The 21,256-nt window shown below is 39.0% G+C and overlaps 2 protein-coding genes across 5 annotated transcripts; one reads left to right on the top strand and one right to left on the bottom strand.

Annotated features, from left to right (window-relative positions):
- Nucleotides 1–948: 948 nt before the first annotated feature.
- brcc3 (BRCA1/BRCA2-containing complex, subunit 3) lies at nt 949–16,951 on the bottom strand. 2 transcript variants are annotated; one of them, XM_060832679.1, is made up of 8 exons: nt 16,723–16,951; nt 12,685–12,804; nt 9,273–9,360; nt 7,683–7,771; nt 6,763–6,818; nt 6,256–6,387; nt 3,439–3,482; nt 949–2,093 (listed from the first exon to the last, which is right to left on the bottom strand). In XM_060832679.1, exons 1-8 carry the CDS (start codon nt 16,825–16,827, stop codon nt 1,942–1,944), a joined length of 786 nt encoding a protein of 261 aa, XP_060688662.1. In that variant the 5' UTR covers nt 16,828–16,951; the 3' UTR covers nt 949–1,941. The 2 variants fall into 2 exon arrangements, with proteins under 2 accessions (XP_060688662.1, XP_060688663.1); XM_060832680.1 differs by having other exon boundaries at nt 16,747–16,951.
- cmc4 (C-x(9)-C motif containing 4 homolog (S. cerevisiae)) lies at nt 16,737–20,281 on the top strand. 3 transcript variants are annotated; one of them, XM_060832683.1, is made up of 3 exons: nt 16,737–17,222; nt 18,543–18,610; nt 19,922–20,281. In XM_060832683.1, the coding sequence occupies exons 2-3, from the start codon at nt 18,553–18,555 to the stop codon at nt 20,068–20,070; spliced, it is 207 nt and encodes a 68-aa protein (XP_060688666.1). In that variant the 5' UTR covers nt 16,737–17,222; nt 18,543–18,552; the 3' UTR covers nt 20,071–20,281. The 3 variants fall into 3 exon arrangements, with proteins under 3 accessions (XP_060688666.1, XP_060688665.1, XP_060688667.1); XM_060832682.1 differs by lacking the exon at nt 16,737–17,222 and adding an exon at nt 17,366–17,443; XM_060832684.1 differs by lacking the exon at nt 16,737–17,222 and adding an exon at nt 17,512–17,613.
- Nucleotides 20,282–21,256: the final 975 nt, after the last annotated feature.

The following is a 21,256-nucleotide window of genomic DNA, read 5'->3' as shown; positions in this document are numbered from 1 at the left end:
ATTTCACAGAATATGTAATCGTTTGTAAATTTTGTAATTTTCATCATTATCATGTTTTGTTTCCGCTGTGATGAAGTTGAAGGCATGTACTGTACCTTTAAGGGAGAATGAAAGCTGAAAAGCTTGTAAGCATTTGTCATGTAACTGACTGCAAGTACAAAGTGTACTGGACAATTTGAAGACGTAACATGTGAGCTGTAACGTTGGTAGAGTTGTTTTCACAACAATTCAAATTTAGCCAATCAGTTTAAATTATGTATATGACAAAAGAGTGACATAAATTTTGTGTGAAGTGTGCACTTTTTTTTATATATGAGAGAGATCACAATGATTCTGTTATAGGCATTATTAGCAATTAACAACAAATTAAATTTTGATGTTTATAAAACCTCCATTAGAATTTTTAGAATTCAACAAACATGTACAATTGGAAAATACTTATAATTGAAAATGTTTTCATAACTAATTTCAGATCAGTAGAAATCAGATTTTATTCTTAATTCTGTATAATGACACTTTGAATGTAAACACCCAACTCAAACCGTATCTATGCTGATGACTACGAAGCTCCTTTGGTTTATCTGCAGAGGTCAATAAACTATACCAGAAATCACAAATGGGCGTTTAGAACACCATTAGTATACAGGTAAAAAAAGTTACTATCCTTGGAAACTACAATTTGACAAGTGAAACACCAGTCATTGTGGAATATGAATCAATTAATTTTACAAAGAATGCATTCAAACCCTATTGAGAACCTCACTGCATTGCAGATTGTATGTGGCAGTACCAGCCTAACAATCACCAAATGTATATGAATAAGGAATGTATTCCTATGCAAATCCAGATACCAATGCACAAACCTGAATGAAAATAGTTGTGCCAGACAAAAAAAAATCAAAGACACAATCAAGACTGTTTAAGTACTGGAAGTGATAACAAAACAGATTGTAAAGTGATGCTGTCACATTTATTCAGCCAATCTAGGTATCTTTGCAGGTTAATGGCTTCCCTTCTCATCTGTAACAACAATGGCTTGCGCAAAATTTGTTGATCCTCTTTCCACAGCTCCTATCATTCCTCTTTGTTTAGAGATGCCGAAATAAAACTGATCCTTCTCTCACTGAGGATTCAGTTATGTTGTTTGCCTAATTTAATGATACATACAATCAAAGATGCCATTGGAATAGTCCAAACTTTTGAATTAGTTAATGAAATGCAGATTGGTGATACAATAATGTCAAACCATCATAAATATACTGAAGTAAAGAAGAAAATTGTTAACAGAACTTTTCTACTCACTATTTTACTTTCACAGGGAACATAGTAAGAAATCAACAGTCTAACCTCTTTAGATTTAGCTGATATTTTGTGGCATTGAAAAGTATTTTCCAGTATTCACTTAAATTTTCCAACAGCTGGTGAATATAAAGTAATCAGAATATCTATTGGCTAAAGGCTACCCAAAATGCAGGCCACAAATAAAATTGTTGACAAATTTATCAAATAATCAACAACTTCCCTGGTTTCAAGAAATATCAGTTGAAGTAGCTTCTATTATCACACTGTATAACTGAAATAATGATTAGTTAAAACATCAACAGAAAATGTATCTATCCAACAACTTCATGTAAATGGAGCCACAAATTTCAGTACAGGACACCTGAAATATGGAATTTTGGATCCATAAAGGACTAGAATAATTCCCCTTTGACACAAAAGCTGATCAAAGCTATAATGTGTCCATTTCCATTTGTCTGGGCATAAGACTGGATTGATAAGCAAGTAAGATGAATAGCAACAAAAGGAGTTCTTAAACATGACCTAAAAGCTTTGTTACAGATCTTTGTTGCAATCCAATAGCGTCCTTGTCCATCAGTAACAGAAGAACAACTGGAATGCAATTTCCTGTCCCTCTTCCCAGAGGTCCCATGATTCCTTTCACTTTAAGGCCGCAAGTTCTTGGAGGAGCTGTTCCTTCTCCCGCTGAAGTTCCAGGATGTGCTGTTTGTTCTGATCAAGACGATCCTCCAGCCACTGTAGCAGAGGACCACTAATGGATGACATCTGGCTACACAGATTCTTTGTGAAAACTAGAGAAATGAAAATGAATATGCAGATATTGGTCAGTCAGGGTATTTTAAAATGTTTAAAACCACATTGGATATATTCTACATAAATGAATATTGCTGCGTCCAAAACATAAATATCAAATCGTAGAAACATGTGACTAATTCAGAGCAAATAAGTGCAAATGAAAATCTTAACTAAAATTTTCACAACCCAAATGTAGCCTGTCCTTATAAAAAGATGCAGAAATTACTCAATTTGTTTACATCTAGGGCGATGTTGAGCCAGTTTGCTCACATTTCTTATCATTTATTTTTGAACAAATAAATATTAAATGGGAATACTGGATAGGATATAAATTGTCTGCTTTTGCATAAGATACCTCTTCCCCTTCCCATTGCCCCCTTTTAATTCACCTATTGCAATTTATTTAATAATAGGCCTGCAAAACAATTTGTTGGAAAGCAGACAATAACAAAGTTAGCCAGATTTTGGAATTCCTGAACAGGTTTGTCAACTCTTCTTTCTGTTTTGAGCTAACGGAAAGCTAACCTCTGTAATACTGCCCTTTAAAATCAAATAAATTTACTGAATCAATTTGTTCGTGAGGAAAAAAAATCATCTGTTTCACAACACAGATTTTGCACGTTATGGTGCACAACCTCAGAACCTTCTCACATTCCACATCCATCACAAAATGCACCTATTTCAATCCTGGTAACATTTCTTCCTCTGTTCGTATCGCTCTGCTCAAATTGCCACTGAAATTCCTAACCACGTGTTTGTTACTTTTAGGTGTACCTTTTCTAATGCTGCACAAAATGAAATTCAACAAGAGTGGTATACAAGAAAAAAAAATAGAATTTCTTTACCTGTGCTAACCTCACTATTGGCATGTGCATTTCAGGGGGTGATGAGGAGCTGAGTCAGAAAGACAACATCCTGAAAAATTTTGAACTCCTGAAATTTCCTTCCCACTAATTATTCTTCTCTTGCACCTCGAAATATAATTCCTGTATTCCACACAGAAAGCTAGCATTTTCCACCTCCCCCAATACAAAGCTCAAAGGTCACCAATGGCAAGTGTTAAATGTCACATCTCTCTGCGCTTTCTCCTGTAATTCTGTCTTTTAAATCAGTGAAACACAGTTTTTTTTTTGCAAAAACCTTTTATAAACACAGAGGAATGAAAAAAACAGTTCATCTGTGAAATGGCTATCTTTGATTTCCACAGAGTTCCCTATAGCTTGTTCTTTAACTGTTTTACCAGCACTCATTAGGATCAAAAATGTGAGCTTTCAACTATACTCTTCTGGTATAGTGTGTATATTATTTTCTCCAAAAAGGAGACAGTGAGCCATAATCTACCTGATCCATTGTGAATCTTGGTTATAGGGTCCAGATGTGTAAGGCTGAAACAAAAGATAAAAGATCACAGATTTTGTTTATTTCAACCTTCTGTTGAATACAAGCAAACATTGTTAACAAGATGTGAACTAGATTAACAAATTTTATCCATACCAAAAACAGGGAAGATCACAGATGAATCTACTAAAACACTTGACAATGGTTATTCTGTTTCCAATAATAGGATTTTGAGTCAAAATCCTGGAACTCTCTCCCTACAGCAATTTGTTGGTACCTATACCAAATAGAGGGCTCAATAAAGGAGCTGCCAAGGGGCAACTAATATCATTTTAAATTTGTTTGTGGGATGTGGGTATTGCTAGCTAGGGCAGTAGTTATAGGTCATCGCTAATAGCCTAGAGGGAAGTTAAGAGTCAACCAATTGTTTTGGGTCGGAAGTCACATTTAGGCTAGACCAGGCACCAACGGCAGATTTGTTTCCATAAAGGACATTAACGAGCCAGATGTGTTTTACAACAATCAACAGTGATTAAACCAACTCTATTATCTCAGACATTTATTGAGTTCAAATTTCAACACCTGTCTTGGTGTGATTCAAACAAATATCCCTAGGAAATTAGCCTGGACTTCGAGGTTACTAGCCCAGTGACATTACCATAACGCCACTGCCTCCCATAAAAGGCTGAGCAATAAAGGCTGGCCAGGCAGTGAGACCCACACCCCATGAATGAATAAAAACACTGCAAAGTAAATTTAAATTGGGAATTTGAATAAGGAACAATAAATTAATTGAATTTTCTGCTCTCATGTGGAGGAATGACTCATACTTGTATGCATAAGAGATGATAAATAAAACTGTTGCTTGTGCCTGTTACAGCACTGTTACTGTATTTAAATCAGAGATATGTAGGTTCTTTATTAGTAAGGGGATTGAAGGTTACAGGGAGAAGGCAGGAGAATGATGGTCAGAAACATATCAGTCATGATCAAATGGCAGAGCAGACTTGAGAGTTGAATGACCCAATTCTACTCCTTTATCTCAAGGTCAAATGCCACTGTATGAGATCAAGAACACCATCCAAGTAATGGCTTCAACTAAAATATTCTGAGAAAAGCATAGGAATTTCATTATGAAAAATCCTTTGTTGATGTGGACAACAATGTGTTAGTTACAGCCTTGTAGTATTTCTTTGAAGTGTAGTGGTTTTGATTATATCATTTAAAATTAAAATGCTGCAAATAAACAAGAAGCGCAACATTGGTCATCATGAAGAACGAAAAGATTGGATGTAAAACTGGACTGTTGGCTGCTCTTTCACCTCTCCAAGGGATTCAAAGTTTAACCAGTCTGAGGTTCTTCAAAAGTCTTAAATAAATTGGGTTTGGCAAATTCAAGTTCATATGTGAGCATGAAGTTTGAGAAAAAATATTTACTTAGGTTCAGTCAAACAAATACAAAATCTGATGCAGATTTAGATTCAACTCCAGACTAATTTCAGTTTAAGGTAAATTATATAGATGAGTAGTCTGCGAAGATCGTTCTCTTTTAAGCCTTGGTTTGGCACACTGTTGGGGAAAAATATCTGACACATATTGTGCATATTTTTAAGTTCTTGATAGTGATGTCAGGTGCCAAAGGGAGTATTATTATTCTGGCATTATATTGTTTGCCTGTCAAATACAGTACTGTAAAAAGGAAAACAAAGAATTTTAAGTACAAATGTTTAGATTTTTTTAAAAATCAAATCAGCAGAACCAATTGATTAACAAAACCACTATACAAATCAATTTTACAGGGGTGGAAATACATTGATATCCTTCAGTCTACACTGTAATGGAGATTCTTTTACAGCTACGACCTCAGTATTTTCTCTCTATAATGATCATGTGTTCAAAGGATAAAATGGTAGCAACAAAATTACATGACTTCATTGACAACAGCACATGGATTTTACACCATATCCTTTAATGTTTCTGGCTAACAAAAATTGATCATACCCAGATTTACAATTAATATTCAATCGACCTGTGAGAATTGGTTGGCATAGTTAGCTAAATGTCAATGGTGCAGATTCATTTCCTCTAAGAGCTGTGGAAATTCATGACTCTGCCTCTTCACTTTACCCCATGTTTGATGCAGAGAGGTATCTTCAAGCTATATGATCAATTGTGTCTCTCTACCATAAAGAGATGGCTATGGTCCCCTGTGGACTACAGACAACTATTTTGATCTACCATTAATAGTAGTTGTATAATAGCATTTAGCAAATTTCTGTCACCCTTTGCATGAAGAAATGTTTGTTAATTTCAGACCTGACAGTTTTGATTCTAATTTTTGATTAATGCCCAGCTCAACATTCTCCAACTACCAGAATTTGTTTCTCTCAACTTACTCAATCTGGCCCTCTTACTATCTTGTAAAGTTCCATCAAATCAACATTTAACCTTCTAAATTCTGGAAACACAACCAGATTGTATAACATACCCTCATGATTTAACTTCTGCAGTTCCAGATATCATTCTAATAAGTTTATGTTGCAGTCCCTCCAAGGCTATTATATGTTCTTCCTAATGTGTTATGCTTAGAAATGTTTACAGTACTCCAAGTTCGATCCAACCAGAGCTTAGTTCCTTCATCCTCTTGATATAAAGACCTACATTTCAATAGCCTTTTTGATTACTTTCTGTATATGTTCATGACATTCTGATTTTGTGTACAGTTTGAAACCAAAGTTTCTTTGGACCTCCACTATTTCTACCAATTCACTAATTAATTAATGCCTCAAACACAAAAATGCATATCATTTCTTACTTTACCTGTGAATTCTTCTATAAGCATCCTGCTCCTCTTGACAAAGGATTTTTGGAAGTTCCACAGCAGACTCCAGACACACTTTACCAATAGTTTCATGGGGCACTACATGGATAGGGATTTCTATTCGTTCATACCTGGAACCAAGTTACCAAAAGGTTAATGACATTCAGATGACCTCCTAACCTATTATCTTAGTTTATGGTGTTTGTATGATCCCAGATTAAATTATAGGCCTATCCACTATTGATTAATTTTGAGCATAAATCTCTATCTTGAAGTTTTCTCCAATTAATTAACTCATACAAAGTTCAAACCATGGCAGAGATTGATAGCCATCAGATCCCAACCTATCATAAAAGTAATCAAACATGTGTAAGGATATATGCATGGATGGGGAAACTTTGCAAGCTTTCCATTCACTATTTCCCCATAATAACAAAATTCATCACTTCATATTAAAAAACCCTTTATATTGTTTTCACCAGAATAACAGGCTGCATTATACTTACTCAGAACCTTTCTGTGCCTGAATTGACTGAAAACAGGTATAGAGAACTCGGCCAGTCTGAAGAAAACATATAAAAAGGTAAAATGTATTTGTTTAATGGTGTCACCTAATTTTCTATTGATCTCTTAATATAACCAGCAAGCCCTTGAAACTGGGCTTTTATGATAGGAGCTACTGTGAAATCTGGGTGTAATTTATTAATTAACTATTCAAATAAGCATACTGTTTCTTAAAATTCTAATAGGTCTGCCAAGGAGCACTGAGACCTCAATTAGCCTTGCTCTGGAACTTTCCATAATATGAGTTAGAAAATCTCTCTCTCATTTTTTGGTTATGTAATTAAATCTAAGCCAGACTGAAGGGATAAATGTGATGTTTCCCTCTGACAGCTGTAAAATTGCAGGAACAAAATTAGCTTGGAGTGGTTTCAATCAATGTTCACAGCACAAAATTATTGATAAGTCATAGCAAATTGGCATTTACACACATCAAGGCAAAAAGGCAGCACTGTCTGGGAATTGAAAACATATCACTGGTGCAACAGATAGTAGTCTCTCTAGTTTGGATTTTTAAAAATTCATTCAAAGTATGTGGATAACCATGGCAAGGTCTGTATTTTGGCCGTTACTATATACCTAGACAATATGCTGGTGATTTGCCTTTTTAAAACAACCACAGTCAGGGCTGTTAGGTAGATGTTTTTAGTAATAGTGAAGGAATGGTAATATACTTCCATTTCAGGATGTCATTGACTCAGATTTATCAATTTGGCCTGTCCCACAAAAGTTGCACATAATTGTTAACTACTAATGGGGAAAATCAGCCCCAGAGATTTTCCCTCACCCCACTATGAGGAAGTATTAAACCACCATGAAATGCCATCAAAAGAATGAACACACAATAAAATAGAGAGGTACAGACCTTTGTGTTTTTGTCCTCAATGAAACAGGAGAAGATCAACCCTACAAAGCCTTGGTCCATCATCTGATACATGGCCTGAGTACGGACATCTGACAGACAAAAAAGCAGGTTTAGAATGGTATTGATCAAGCTTTGCTTCTTTGACAAACTACTCCATATTAACTGCACTAGCAAGGAAACTAAAATGGACTCTAAATTATTTCAATGAAGAGAGCTTAACATTGATGATCTGAAGTGGCACATTTGGACATAACTCAAATTTTAATGGCAAGGTGCATTCTTATTTTGTCCAAAAACCTAAGATCCCATCAGCCACCATAACAGGGAGGTGTATCTCCCATAGAAAATCATTGGAAAAGCCCAAGTAAAAATGTCTATCATACACACAGTGAACAGCAAACAATCTTGTTCCTTTTTAAACAGAATTAAACTAAACAACAGGTCACAGGTAGGTATGTTGCATGAAAATGCTCTCTTATGGCTTAGGGGTAGATGTAAATCATCCAAAATACTAAATACAAATGTGAAAGGCCTCTCAGTTTACAGAGCTCATAGCTCCCCTATTAAAATATCCAAATGTCTCTTTAATAATTTGACTCCTTTCTTCAGAGAGAATCTCTACAGTACGGAAATAGGCTATTTGGTCCAACAAATTCACACCGACCCTCCGAAGAGCAACCTGCCCAACCTATTCCCTTACCACTCTAAATTTACCCGACTAATGCACCGAACCCACACATCCCTGAACACGATGGGCAATTTAGCATGGCCAACTAACCTAGCCTGTACATCTTTGGATTGTGGGAGGAAACTGGAGCACCCAAAGGACACCTATGCAGACACAGGGAGAATGTGCCAACTCCACACAGACAGTGTAGAAAACGGACTCCAAAAGAATTTGAAATCACAAAACCAGGGAGGAAGGGTAATGTTAACAGCTCCAATCAGGGAACTCATTTTTTATGAGGTCCACCTGGCTGACCATGTTATAGTCACTACAACACCTGCCATGATCAACCAGTGAAAATACAACTGAGGTCAGGCATGATGCCTTCAACAGTCAAATGGCGGGCGGCATGGTGGCACAGTGGTTAGCACTGCTGCCTTAAGCGCCAGAGACCCGGGTTCAATTCCCACCTCAGGCAACTGTCTGTGTGGAGTTTGCACATTCTCCCTGTGTCTGCGTGGGTTTCCTCCGGGTGCTCTGGTTTCCTACCACAGTCCAAAAAGGTGAACTGGCCATGCTAAATTGTCCGTAGTGTTAGGTGAAGGGGTAAATGTAGGGGAATGAGTCTGGGTGGGTCCCTCTTCAGAGGGTCGATGTGGACTTATTGGGCTGAAGGGCCTGTTTCCACACTGTTAGTAATCTAATCATTAAAAAAAATGGTCTGAAAACACATGGGATAGTGTTAATAAAGTTAGCATTTTAAATTCATTACACACTGTTGATTTTTTTATCTTGTTTACTATCAGGAGCAAACAGGACAAAAGTCACTGCTCACAAGGGATTTCTACTCTTTTAAACTGCTCACATATGTTACATTAACTCCACTATTACTTGACACGCACCCAGTTCAGTCACACACTTACCTACATGTGAAGGCCATACAGTGATATGAGGGTGAGAATGATACCATCCTACCACTCTCATTGGGCGACCCGTTATTTCAGCTAACCTGTGCAAGTCGTCAAAGATTGTATGTAATTGAAATCTCTAGTACATAACCTTCAGGTGATGCATTTTTCCCAGAACACTGCAAACCCACAAAGCCAATGAATTGCAATCCTCACCAGAAACTTCTGACATCAAACCAACAAAATATGTGAACTTCTCCTAATCTAAATAATACAGAAAAATAACGTTGTGAAAGTATATTATGATTGTTTAAAAAAAAAATTCTTATCTTGTCCATGTACCTTTCAGTTGAATGGGCAAAGAAATGTTTAAATTTGCCTGTATCATATTTTGATACAGCAGCACAGAGGGAAATTTTACTTTTTGCCTCCTAGCAAATTTTATTTTGCATCTAACTTAAAAACGCATGTACAGAGTGAACATTGTTATGAGCTTATCTAGAACCATGAATTTCGGGGTCACAGTTAGATGGAGATGGAGTGGGATGTCAATTTGGAAGTAGATCACCTTCTTTGGTTTCCTGTTTATGAAGCAAATTCTCTAAAGACAATGTTTTTTATTTTCTAAAACAAAAACTAGTTCATGGGATGTGGGCATTGCTGGTTGAGCAAGCATTACTTGCCTATCCCTAATTACTCTTGTACTGAGTGGCCAGCTAGTGGACAGTTAAGAGCCAAGAACATTGCCAAGAATTGGAGTCATGTATAGGCCAGACCAGGTGGGGATGACAGTTGTCCCTCCCAAAAGGGCATTACTGAACGAAATGGGTATTTCTGATGCTTACATGCTTGCTAGCTTTTTAATTCCAGATTTGTTGTGAATTCAGATCGAACCATTGTTGCAGTGGGACTCAAACCGATGTAATTTTTATTTTATTCATTCACAAAATGGTCATATCTGGCAAGGGCAGCATTTATTGATCATGCCTAATTGCTCAGAGGGCAGTTAAGAGTCAATCACGTTGCTGTGGATCTGGAGTTGCATGTAGGCCAGACCATGGAAGGATGGCAGATTTCCATCCCTAAAGGACATTAGTGTACCAGATGTATTTTTCTTGACAATCAACATGGTCATCATGAGACTCTTGTTTCCAGATTTTTTTTATTGAATTCAAAATTCACCATCTGCTATGGTCAGATTCAAACTTGGGTCCCCAAAACATTACCTCAGTCCATGGATTAACAATCCAGCAATAGAACACTAGGCCATCACCTCCCCATAATCAGTATGTTAGGGTGTAGGCTATAGATTACTAGGAGAAAGTGAGGACTGCAGATGCTGAAGATCAGAGTCAAAAAGTGTGGCGCTGGAAAGCACAGCAGGTCAGGCAGCATCAGAGGAACAGGAGAGTTGACATTTCAGGCATAAGCCCTTCATCAGAAACGTGGGGGTAGCTGAGAGATGAATGGGGCTTGGGGGGGGGGGGGGGGGGGGGGATGGTAGCTGAGAAGGCGATAGGTAGATGGAGGTGGGGGGTGACAGTGATAGGTCGGAGGGGAGGGTGGACGGAATAGGTGGGAAGGAAGATGGATAGATAGGACAGTTCAAGAGGGCAGTGCCAAGTTGGTGGCTTGGATCTGGGATGAGGTGGGGGAACAGGAAATAAGGAAACTAGTGAAGTTGACTTTGATGCCGTGTGGTTGGGAGGTCCAGGCAGAAGATGAGGCGTTCTTCATCTAGTTGTCAGTGGCTTGGATTTGGCGGAGGAGGCCCGGATCTTGCATGTCCTTGGTGGAGTGGGAGGGGAAGTTGAAGTGGTCAGCCATAGGGCATTGGGGCTGTTTGGTGCATGTCCCAGAGATGTTCCCTGAAATGTAGAAGAGACATCGAGAGCAACGGACGCAGTAGATGAGGTGTTTGGATGTGCAAAAAAATCTCTGCCAGATCTGAAAAAATCCTTTGGGGTCTTGGATGGAAGTGAGGGGGATGTACGGACGCAGGTTTTACACCTCTTGTAGTGGCAAGGGAAGACGCCAGGATCAGAAGGTGTGTTGATGGAGAGCATGGATCTAATGAGGGAGTCATGGAGGGAATGGTCTCTGCAGAACACAGACAGGGATGGGAAGGGAATATATATCTCTGGTTGGGGGGGTCTGATTGTAGGTGGCGGAAATGGTGGAGGGTAATGATCTGTATACAGAGATTAGTGGAGTGGAAGGTGAGGATCAGGAGGCTTCTATTCTTGTTGTGGTTGGACGGCTGGGGTTCAAGGGCGGAAGTGCAGGAAGTGGAGATGTGCTGAAAGGCATTCTTGATCATGTAGGAGGGGAAATTGCAGTCCTTGAAATAGAAGGCCATCGGGGATGTCCTGGAGTGGAATTGTTCCTCCTTGGAGCAGATACAGCAGAGGCAGAGGAATTGGGAGTAAAGGATAGGGTTTTTTTACAGATAGCTGTGGGAATTCGTGGGTTTGAAGTAAGTGTCCGTGTTGAGTTGGTTGCCGGAGATGGGAAACGGAGAGGCCCAGAAGGGAAGAGAGGTGTCCGCGATGGTTCAAGTGAACTTAAGGTCAGGGTGGAAGGTGTTTGTGATGTTGATGAACAACATCACTCTCAGTTCAACAGTATGATTATACATCAGTGTCAGTTGGCAGGATGGCCAAATGACGATGCAGAGTGACGCCACTGTGGCTTCAATACCCATATCAGCTGAGGTTGCCATGGGTGGAGGTCCTGCCTGAGTTATGGTGACCTTCTGGTTAAACTCACCACCAGCTTTCTATCTCTGAAGTATAGACTATTGCAATTTTTTTTAAACAACATATTTTCAGCGACTACAATCATTATTGCACTGTTTCTCCCGCACTGGGATATTTAAATGACAATCTTCCTTGTCCAGACTTTTGATTCTGATAGTCTGAAATTCAGCAGAATAGATGCAGAAAAAAAAGTTTAACAACAGGAGTCAACACCAAAATCAAGTCACTGCATTATCACAACAATAATGGAGGTGAGTAATAAAATAATGAAAATGCACTATATGAAATGAAAATGAGGGACAATGTACTTGTGGATGTGTGAACCTACATGAAAGGGCAAATTTAGATCATTAGAAGCTTTGACATTTTAGCATTGAATTTGTGCAGAAGCCATGGATTTTTTTGGGTGGAAGTTGTCTGCTTTGTCACGAGCAGGTACAATGACACATGCTATTAAGTGGAATTGTATCACAAGCTGATGAGGGAGGGAGCTTTACTCTCCACTTAATATCCACTTTACTTTCCCATACATGGAAGCCTCATCTTGATAAAAGATGGAAACAATTATCTGCTAATTGTAACTAATGCAGCAGTTGTTTGCTAACAATAACATGATAGTTTATGGAAATCATATACAATCTCAATAAAAATCTCAACTGAAAGGATATCTCAGCTTCAGTTGATGCTGCAGAAAGTTGCTCTGGAGAAATTTCCACTCGATCCTTCCGCTTATCTGAACGGCGAAGAATGATGACAGAATGAATGTGAACAATTCTGCTTGTGTCAACCTAAAAAAAAATGAGAGGTTAATTGACTTTATTTCCTTCCTACAATGTCAAAATGAACTGATGGCATACTGAATTAGGTCATTAACCTTTATCCCTGGAGCCTGACAACATGGTGGCTCAATGGTTGGCACTCTGCCTCACAGTGTGAGGGACATGGGTTCAATTCCACACTAGGGAGATGCCTGTGTGGAGTTTACACTTTCTCCCTGTCTGCATGGGTTTCCTCCAGGTGCTTTGGTTTCCTCCCTTCGTCCAAGAATGTGTAGGTTAGGTGGATTAGCCATGGGGAATGCAAGATGGAGGAGGGGTTTGAGGTGGGATGCTCTTTGGAGAGTCATTATGGACTCAGTGGGCCAAATGGCCTGCTTCCACACTGTAAGGATTCTATACTCTCACATCCAGCTGGAGGGAACAGACGAATATCTCTCTTTACTGACTCTAGTGGGTCTTTAAAGTGAGCATCAAACAGAGTATAACTGTTTGGTAGTACAAAAGTTGTGTATTGTTGAAAAAAAATGTTGCTGAAGCTTTTCATCTTGTACTCACCAGGACAATATTTAAATGGAATTTGAGGAAGTGGCTGATTAGCTGGCTAGAGCACTCTGGTAACTTCTCTTCCAATCAGAGAAATCATCTTGGGAGTTAACTGCAGTAACTACACTAGAGCTTATGAGGACATACAAGGAAATTGCATTAAGGTCGGGCATAAATGGATATCACCTGAGGTCCTAAGCAGGCCATAAATGTGTGTTTGCAGTGAACTGTAAGGATCAAATCAACAAAATAGGTGACTGCCATTCCCTTGTTTATTTCTCAGGATAATGCGTTGATTAATCCAAGTTAACCTTCCGGGTCTAAACATTTAAACAAAGCTTGGCAATTATGTTCAATCATTAATAGGTGCCCTCTCCAAGGCAGTGTCTCTACCAGAGGCAATTTGTCAACCAAACAGTACTCTACATTTATACGATATAAATGTTGATTTCCCTTTACTTTGATCCTTCTTGTAAAATGCCCTGATGAGTACAAGATGAAATGCTCCAACACAACGTCCTTGCTCAGCAATACTCAAAAGGAGACCAATATGGAAATAAAAAAATTAGAGTGGGGCAATACAGTACGAGGTATATAGAGGTCAATTAATTGCAGGATAGAGAGACCTCTGTATCACATGCATTTTATACATGTTCTATCACAAAATGCTGACACTGAATAGCAAAATGGAAAGTGTTCAGTTTCCCTGCTGATAACACGATTCACCTTACTAAAAAAAATTTAATAGAAACATTATCAGATGGAAGGCATTTTGGTGTGTCTCCAGAAACCATTGTGCTTTAACCAACTTAATTAGTTTTTGTTTTAAAAACTGATGAGCAACTGTCTTGGAGCCTAAATATGAATAGAATTGCTAATGCAACCTAAAAAAAATAAAAACACTCATTAATTTTCTTCTTCTTCCAACAACCTCCAACCAACCCTAATCCTAAACTGTTTTTTTTTGTCATTAACACCGGAACTCATTTACTGCTGTACTGCAACAAATAACTGAGAATCCATTTCTCATCTTTAAAAGACACAGTTTTCACAGTCAGCTCTATATTTTCTTGTGAAATATCTGAATGCTGTCAAAACATGAAGCTATCAACACAAGTACAAAATTGCAAACTACCAAGGAAAAGCTGAGTCATTCCAGGTGATTCAAGAAGCAAAGAAGAGAACAGTGTGGTGGCTATTAGGTGACTGAGCTTGTTCTCCCTTCTCTCAGTTATGAACAATGATGGCTAACAGCTAGTTTCTGCAGTGAGTTACTCATTTGTTGAGTTCAGTCAGTAGTGAGGAAAAAACACACCCTGACATGTTGTTGAAATAATGGTAGCTCAAATCCGTTTGCTGGAAGTAATGCGAGACAAAATATTTGCTGGAACTATAATACTGAAGATCTACGCTATTTGCTTCAATATGCCTTGAGGTATATGAAGAAATTTCTTCTGAATTATTCAGGGGTTACTTTGGATTACACGTTTGGAGTTGGCAGCCTATTGTATTTTATTTGTACATTATTTCTGACAGTCATTAATGATGTTGTGATGTTGTCAATTAACTCACAATATGAAAGGGTCAGTAACAACATAGATGCAGAGTAATTTGAAACAAACAGTATTGGTTCATGGATGATTTTCAAACTGGAGAAAGGTTTAGAGGCAGAGTTTCATAGAACCCCAACATCATGGAATCAGGCCAGTCAGCCCAACAAGTCCTCACCAACTCTCCAAGAGCATCCCAACTGACTCATCCTCTTACCCTATCCCTGTAACCTTGCATTTCCCATAGCTCACCTACACATACGTAGACATAATGAGCAATTGAGCATGGCCAACCCACCTAATCTACACACCTTTGGACTGTGGGAGGAACCTGGAGTTCTCCAGGAGTTGATGTTAAGTGATTTAAAAATTTGTTGATGATACAAAACTTGAACATTTGTGAGGAGATTATAGAACTTCAACAGGACAAAACAAGTAGGTTGATGGTATAGGCAAACAATGACATTTCATGCAAAGGACTCTGATGTCATTCAGTGTGGTAGGAAGAAGTCAAAGAGACAATATAAAATGATGGATACAATTCTGAAATTATTGCTGGACCATGAAAAGAAGGTGGGATTTGGGGCTCATAAAATTGTTCCACTGGAGACCCAGCACTGTCACAGTGGGTTAAATCATCCTTCTGCACTGTAGCAACTCTGTGAATTACTTCATAGCATGATGTAAACAAAACCCAAGTGGTGCAGAGCTGGGGGATGCATAGATTCAATGATACTTTGTCTTCCAAAGCAACCTGCACTTGGCACATTCAGATAACCCATACACTGTATACCAACATTTCCTGAAAGTAACACTAATAAAATCCTATCTTCATGCTCGGGTACCCTATTGGAACTGAAGCAATAATTCTGCAGGGATTGGATTTATATCGAATTTTGAGATTTGCTCTATTGAGAGAACAATCGGCCCAGTGAGTAATCCGTGCACATTAACTGGACAGGACTAATTTGATGAGTTCTGTCAACGCCCCAGCAAAGGAAGGGGTAAGGCAAAGGGATAAAAAGTGAGGTCTGCAGATGCTGGAGATCACAGTTGAAAATGTGTTGCTGGTTAAAGCACAGAAGGTCAGGCAGCATCCAAGGAATAGGAAATTCGACGTTTCGGGCACAAGCCCTTCATCAGGAATAAGGAGAGGGTGCCAGGCATGCTAAGATAAAAGGTAGGGAGGAGGGACTTGGGGGAGGGGCGATGGAGATGTGATAGGTGGAAGGAGGTCAAGGTGAGGGTGATAGGCCGGAGTGGGGTGGGGGCGGAGAGGTCAGGAAGAAGATTGCAGGTTAGGAGGGCAGTGCTGAGTTGAGGGAACCGACTGAGACGAGGTGGGGGGAGGGGAAATGAGGAAACTGGAGAAATCTGAGTTCATCCCTTGTGGTTGGAGAGTTCCCAGGCGGAAGATGAGGCGTTCTTCCTCCAACCGTCGTGTTGTTATGTTTTGCCGGTGGAGGAGTCCAAGGACCTGCATGTCCTCGGTGGAGTGGGAGGGAGAGTTAAAGTGTTAAGGCAAAGGGACCTTTGCTGCGCTCCAGCAGCTTGTAGAGAGCATCGCCTTGCAGAAGTGATGAGTTAGTTCCAGTGGAACAGCAGACAGTACCAGCTGGGCCTGTGCTGGTGATAGGATTGACAGACCCAGACCCGAATCCTGAGGCAGTGCACCAATTCAGAGAAACAGAAGCTGAGGCTTCCTCATCAGGGGGGGGATGCTGAGACCTGGTTGCCGGGGGTAACGATGCCCAGCCCGTTGCTAAGGGGGGGGGGCGGGTTGTCAGGGTGACAGTCTCCCGCCCGGTTGCTAAGGGAAGGTTCGAGTGGGTACCTCTCCGATACACAGTCCCATCACCTCCTCCTTCTCGGTGGACAAGGCGTGGTTTAAACACACGAGGAACGCATCCGAGTCCAGGTGAACCCCGCACACCGCCATCGTCCGCCCAACGCTCGGGGGGAAGGCAAACCCTCAGCTCGCTTTAAACCGAACCGGATCCTCTCCCCCCCCCCTTTCCCGACAAACACGGGGGAGGGGACCGACCCGACAACCGGCGCCGGGCGGCAAGCGCGAGCCTCGCAACTCGGTTCCGGGAACATTCCCTCCCCCCCCCGAGTTAACGTGGGGGGGAGATAGATAGAGAGAAATAAAATCACGAGTGATCAACGCCAGTTTAAAATTTGAGGCAGAGGGAGTTGGCATTGTGCACACCGATTGTAACAGCGCCAGGCCGAAAAGATGTTGATATTTGATTTTCACTTGGGGGCTGAACACGAGCAATTTATGAGGTGACACTGGCTCTCCACAGCAGTTACAGGCCTGAGGCCAGACAGGTCAGTTGGATGAGAAAGTACACCCACATGGTTATTGTTATTATAGTTAGTGTTACAGCACTTTGGTCAGATTCCTGAAAAGGACGGATTAAGTTTGTCCCTTGAGCTTTCAGGAAGCTGCGTCTAAATAAGTCCCTCCTCCTCCCCTTACTAATGAAACAGAAACAAAGTACTCCTCTTGATTATTGCTGATCTGCAGCCTGTAGGATGCAGCAAAATGGGTATCTTTAAACCAAATGTTTTAGGAGTAGAATTTCATAGATGGAAGGGATTGACAAAACATTGAGAATTCAGGCCTATTATAGATATCCTTGCTTGTTCTTGGAAACTGCATTCAAGACAGAGTTGAAACTTTTTGGTACATTCAAAACTAATGGCGAGCAGGGAAAAGGTCACTATTTAGGATTTAATATTTTTGTATCTGAATTTTTTTCAATGTTTGAAGAATTGATGTCTGAATCGGCACATGACTCATACAAGTATTTTAAGAAATAAATTTGGGATACATTTGCATGTTTAGAATGTCTTCAAATTTTTTAGACAAGCTCTCAAAAAGAAGTTAAAAATCACACAACACAAGGAACTTATACTCCACAACTACCTAATGAAGCAGCAGCGCTCTGACATCTAGTGCTTCCAATTAAACCTGTTGAACTATAAGTGTTGCAAATGTGTTGCTGGTCAAAGCACAGCAGGTTAGGCAGCATCTCAGGAATAGATTGTCTGACTTTTAACTTTGTGCACCCCAGTCCAACACGGTATCTCTATATTTCAAAAAAGTTTTCCCAGCTTGAAAATGTAAGGTTATAATTAGCAGTTCTGTTTACACTGCTCAGCATGTTTGTTCCCACTTTGTCAGTACTAGTTAAAGTATTTAAATTAACTGCAGATAACTTTTTAAAAATGCCCCACAGCTTTGACTCTAGAGTTCTACTCCCATATAGCGTCAAAGTGCCTATTCTTCCCATGTAATTTCAGAATCAATTCATGTTTCACTTCTGAAATGATGTAAAGGCTTCCACATGACTGAAACAGACACTGAGAAGTTGCAGTATAAACGCACTTAGTTCCTTTTTAAATAGAAAATGGAAATTACTGAAACAACTGTTACATGAAACTCTGTTGTTTATAGTGTAAACAAGAAATCTGGCTTCAGTGCTGACAACCTTGTGACATTGAACAGTTAGAATGGAAATAAACTAATTTCTTCTCATCTCTTATATAGTTATTGTATCCCATGTCTTTTATTTTACATTTAGCCATTGAAAGAACTGTGTAAAAGTGCAAACAAAAATGCCAATCTACCAATTTCTTTTTCAGGTGCTTTGCTATGTCTACTAAAGACCCCTGTCAGAAACAAGCCTGTGAAATACAGAAGTGCTTACAAGGTGAAATTTAAGTTTTCATTTTCTCCTTCAGTGTGCTTAGTTTGAAGTGTCTGATACTCATCATTCGCCCTTTATCATTTATCCCAAATTAGTTAAATTTTATTGAGACACTAAAGTCATGCAAATTTATTTGTAATATTATTGAACAGCTTCATATGGTGTTTGACATTTTGTTATTACAATACATACATACATACATACATACATACATACATAGAAACAAGAAACAGTTATTTGGCCATTTGAACCTGCTCTGCCATTTGTTATGTTCATGGTTGATCCTTTATCTCATTGCCTTATTCCCACTTTCTCTTCATACCCCTCGACACCTTCAATATCTAAAAATACAAATGCCGGTTTAGCTTGTCCAACCCTTCCTCATAAGTTAACCCACCAATTCTAGATATTAGGAGAAATTGAGGACTGCAGATGCTGGAGATCAGTCGAGAGTGTGGTACTGGAAATGCACATCCAGTCAGGCAACATCCGAGGAGCAGGAGAATTGACATTTCGGGCAAGAGCCCTTTATCAGGAATCATGATCCTGATGAAGGCTCCTGCCCGAAACATCAGTTCTCCTGCTTCTTGGATGCAGTCTGACCTGCTGTGCTTTTCCAGCACCACACTCTCAATTCCAGATACTTGTCTAGCAACTCTGAACTATATCTTTTTTGCAATTACCTTCATTAAAAAAAAGAAGCAAAAAAGTTGACTGTCAGCTTCCAAAAAGGTTAACAGCATAACATACTTTTATACTTAACAATATAATTTTCTGTTTTTGAAAAAAAGAAGTTGCTAATGTGAATATTTGGAGTTGCTGATGTGAATAGCTAAATGTCATGTTTTCTAGGATTTTATCTGAATATTCCTTCATATTTTGGCCAATTCTTTTCTCTCTCTCTCTCTCTCTCACTCTCTCTCTCACTCTCTCTCTCACTCTCTCTCTCACTCTCTCTCTCACTCTCTCTCTCTCTCTCTCTCTCTCTTTCTGTCTCCCTTCTCTCCTATCCCTCCAAATCATGGCAGCAGCCTGTCACATAGTATCGAGACTGGCCACTTACACTTCTAAAACCTGAAGTCAGTAATTTCATAAGAATGGACTAAGAGAACACTTTTCACCTCCATCACATAGTTCAGTTCATTAATAGTATTTGAAAAATTAAATCCTAGAGGAAAGTGGTTATTCCTTTCCATTCTGTGCTGCCAAAAAGGACCAGCTTGGATCAATGGCAGATGTTCCTGTATGAAAGCTGAACTGGAATGACATCTATGGTCTTTGGATGATTCCTCATTTCTCATGTGTCCTTTACAGCTAATCATTATCAAGAAAGCAGATGCCAGCATGCAATTGAAGAAATGCACAAGTGCTGTAAGATATATGCAAAGACATCTGTTTGCTGTTCAGGGTTTTTGAAAGAAGAGGAAAAGAAAAGCTTACAGATATCCACTAATTGTCAGTGAATATAAATCCTTTAGTCATATATCACTTCCAAAGATTGCCAAAATATTGCACCAGACTTCGATTATGAGTTACATCACAACAAACCATGAGAATTTGGAATGATGATATAATGAGCACAGCAATGTCTTTAAATCTCCTCCCAGTCAAATGTGAAATCTGAAGTGTACAGAATGGCACAAAAATTGAATTAAATAATGTATTCTAAATTTATACTTGATGATTGTCTGGATATCAACTATATTTTTGGTAAACTGCCAGTTATTTAATCCTAGAATGTGAATATAGTTTTGAAATAGAATGGAAGTAGACTCTGTGTGTGGTATTTCAACTATTTAGTTGGTTATTTATAAAAGGTAGTCAGGGATGCAGTAAGTGCAGTAATCGCAATCATTACAAACCATCATAATGTACTAAAATATCAGAATTCTATTGACTGATTTTTTTTTTGTTAATTATCTATTTATAGATTGATTTTATGTAATTCTGAATTCTATTTAATCATGGTCATATTCTGCCAGAATGTTGTCACTCATTGTCTAGTTCACTTTCACTGTATTAAGATCTAATAAATAGAAATATATTACTTCAATCATTAAATGTTAGCAAAAATGAAAGTGGGACTATATATTGATTTTGGTCAAACACAGTGTGAGCTTTTAAGGGTGTAAGAGCAAAAAAACTGGAAACATATGTACACAAAATGTTGAACGCAGCAGAACCAGGTGAAAAAGTAGTTTATAAGACATACATGATCCTGGGCTTCATAACTGGAGACACAGAGTACAAAAGCAAGTAAGTTAGGGATGGGACAGTTAGGATTGAGAAATTTCTTCAGCTAGAGAATTGTGGGCCTGTGGAATTCTCTGCTACAAAAAGTGGTTAAGGCTAAAACATTGAATGTTTTCAAGGTGTTAGATACAGCTCTTAGGCATCAAAGGGTGACTGTGTTGAATGGTGGAGCAGTTTCACGGGGCCAAATGGCCTACTCCTGCTTCTATTTTCTTTATAATGGAGGATCCTTTGTAAATTATTGGTTTGGCCTCAACTGGAGAACTGTGACAAATTTTAAACACATTTCAGGAAATATTTGAAGGCATTCAAATCTGTTCACAAAAGATTCTCAAGGATGATTCCACTAATGACAGACTTCATTTGCAAGAATAGATTGGCAAAATTGGGATTGTT

This window comes from Hemiscyllium ocellatum, chromosome 11, assembly GCF_020745735.1.
Source record: "Hemiscyllium ocellatum isolate sHemOce1 chromosome 11, sHemOce1.pat.X.cur, whole genome shotgun sequence".
Lineage (NCBI taxonomy): Eukaryota > Metazoa > Chordata > Chondrichthyes > Orectolobiformes > Hemiscylliidae > Hemiscyllium > Hemiscyllium ocellatum.
This window is presented reverse-complemented; position numbering and strand designations above follow the sequence as displayed.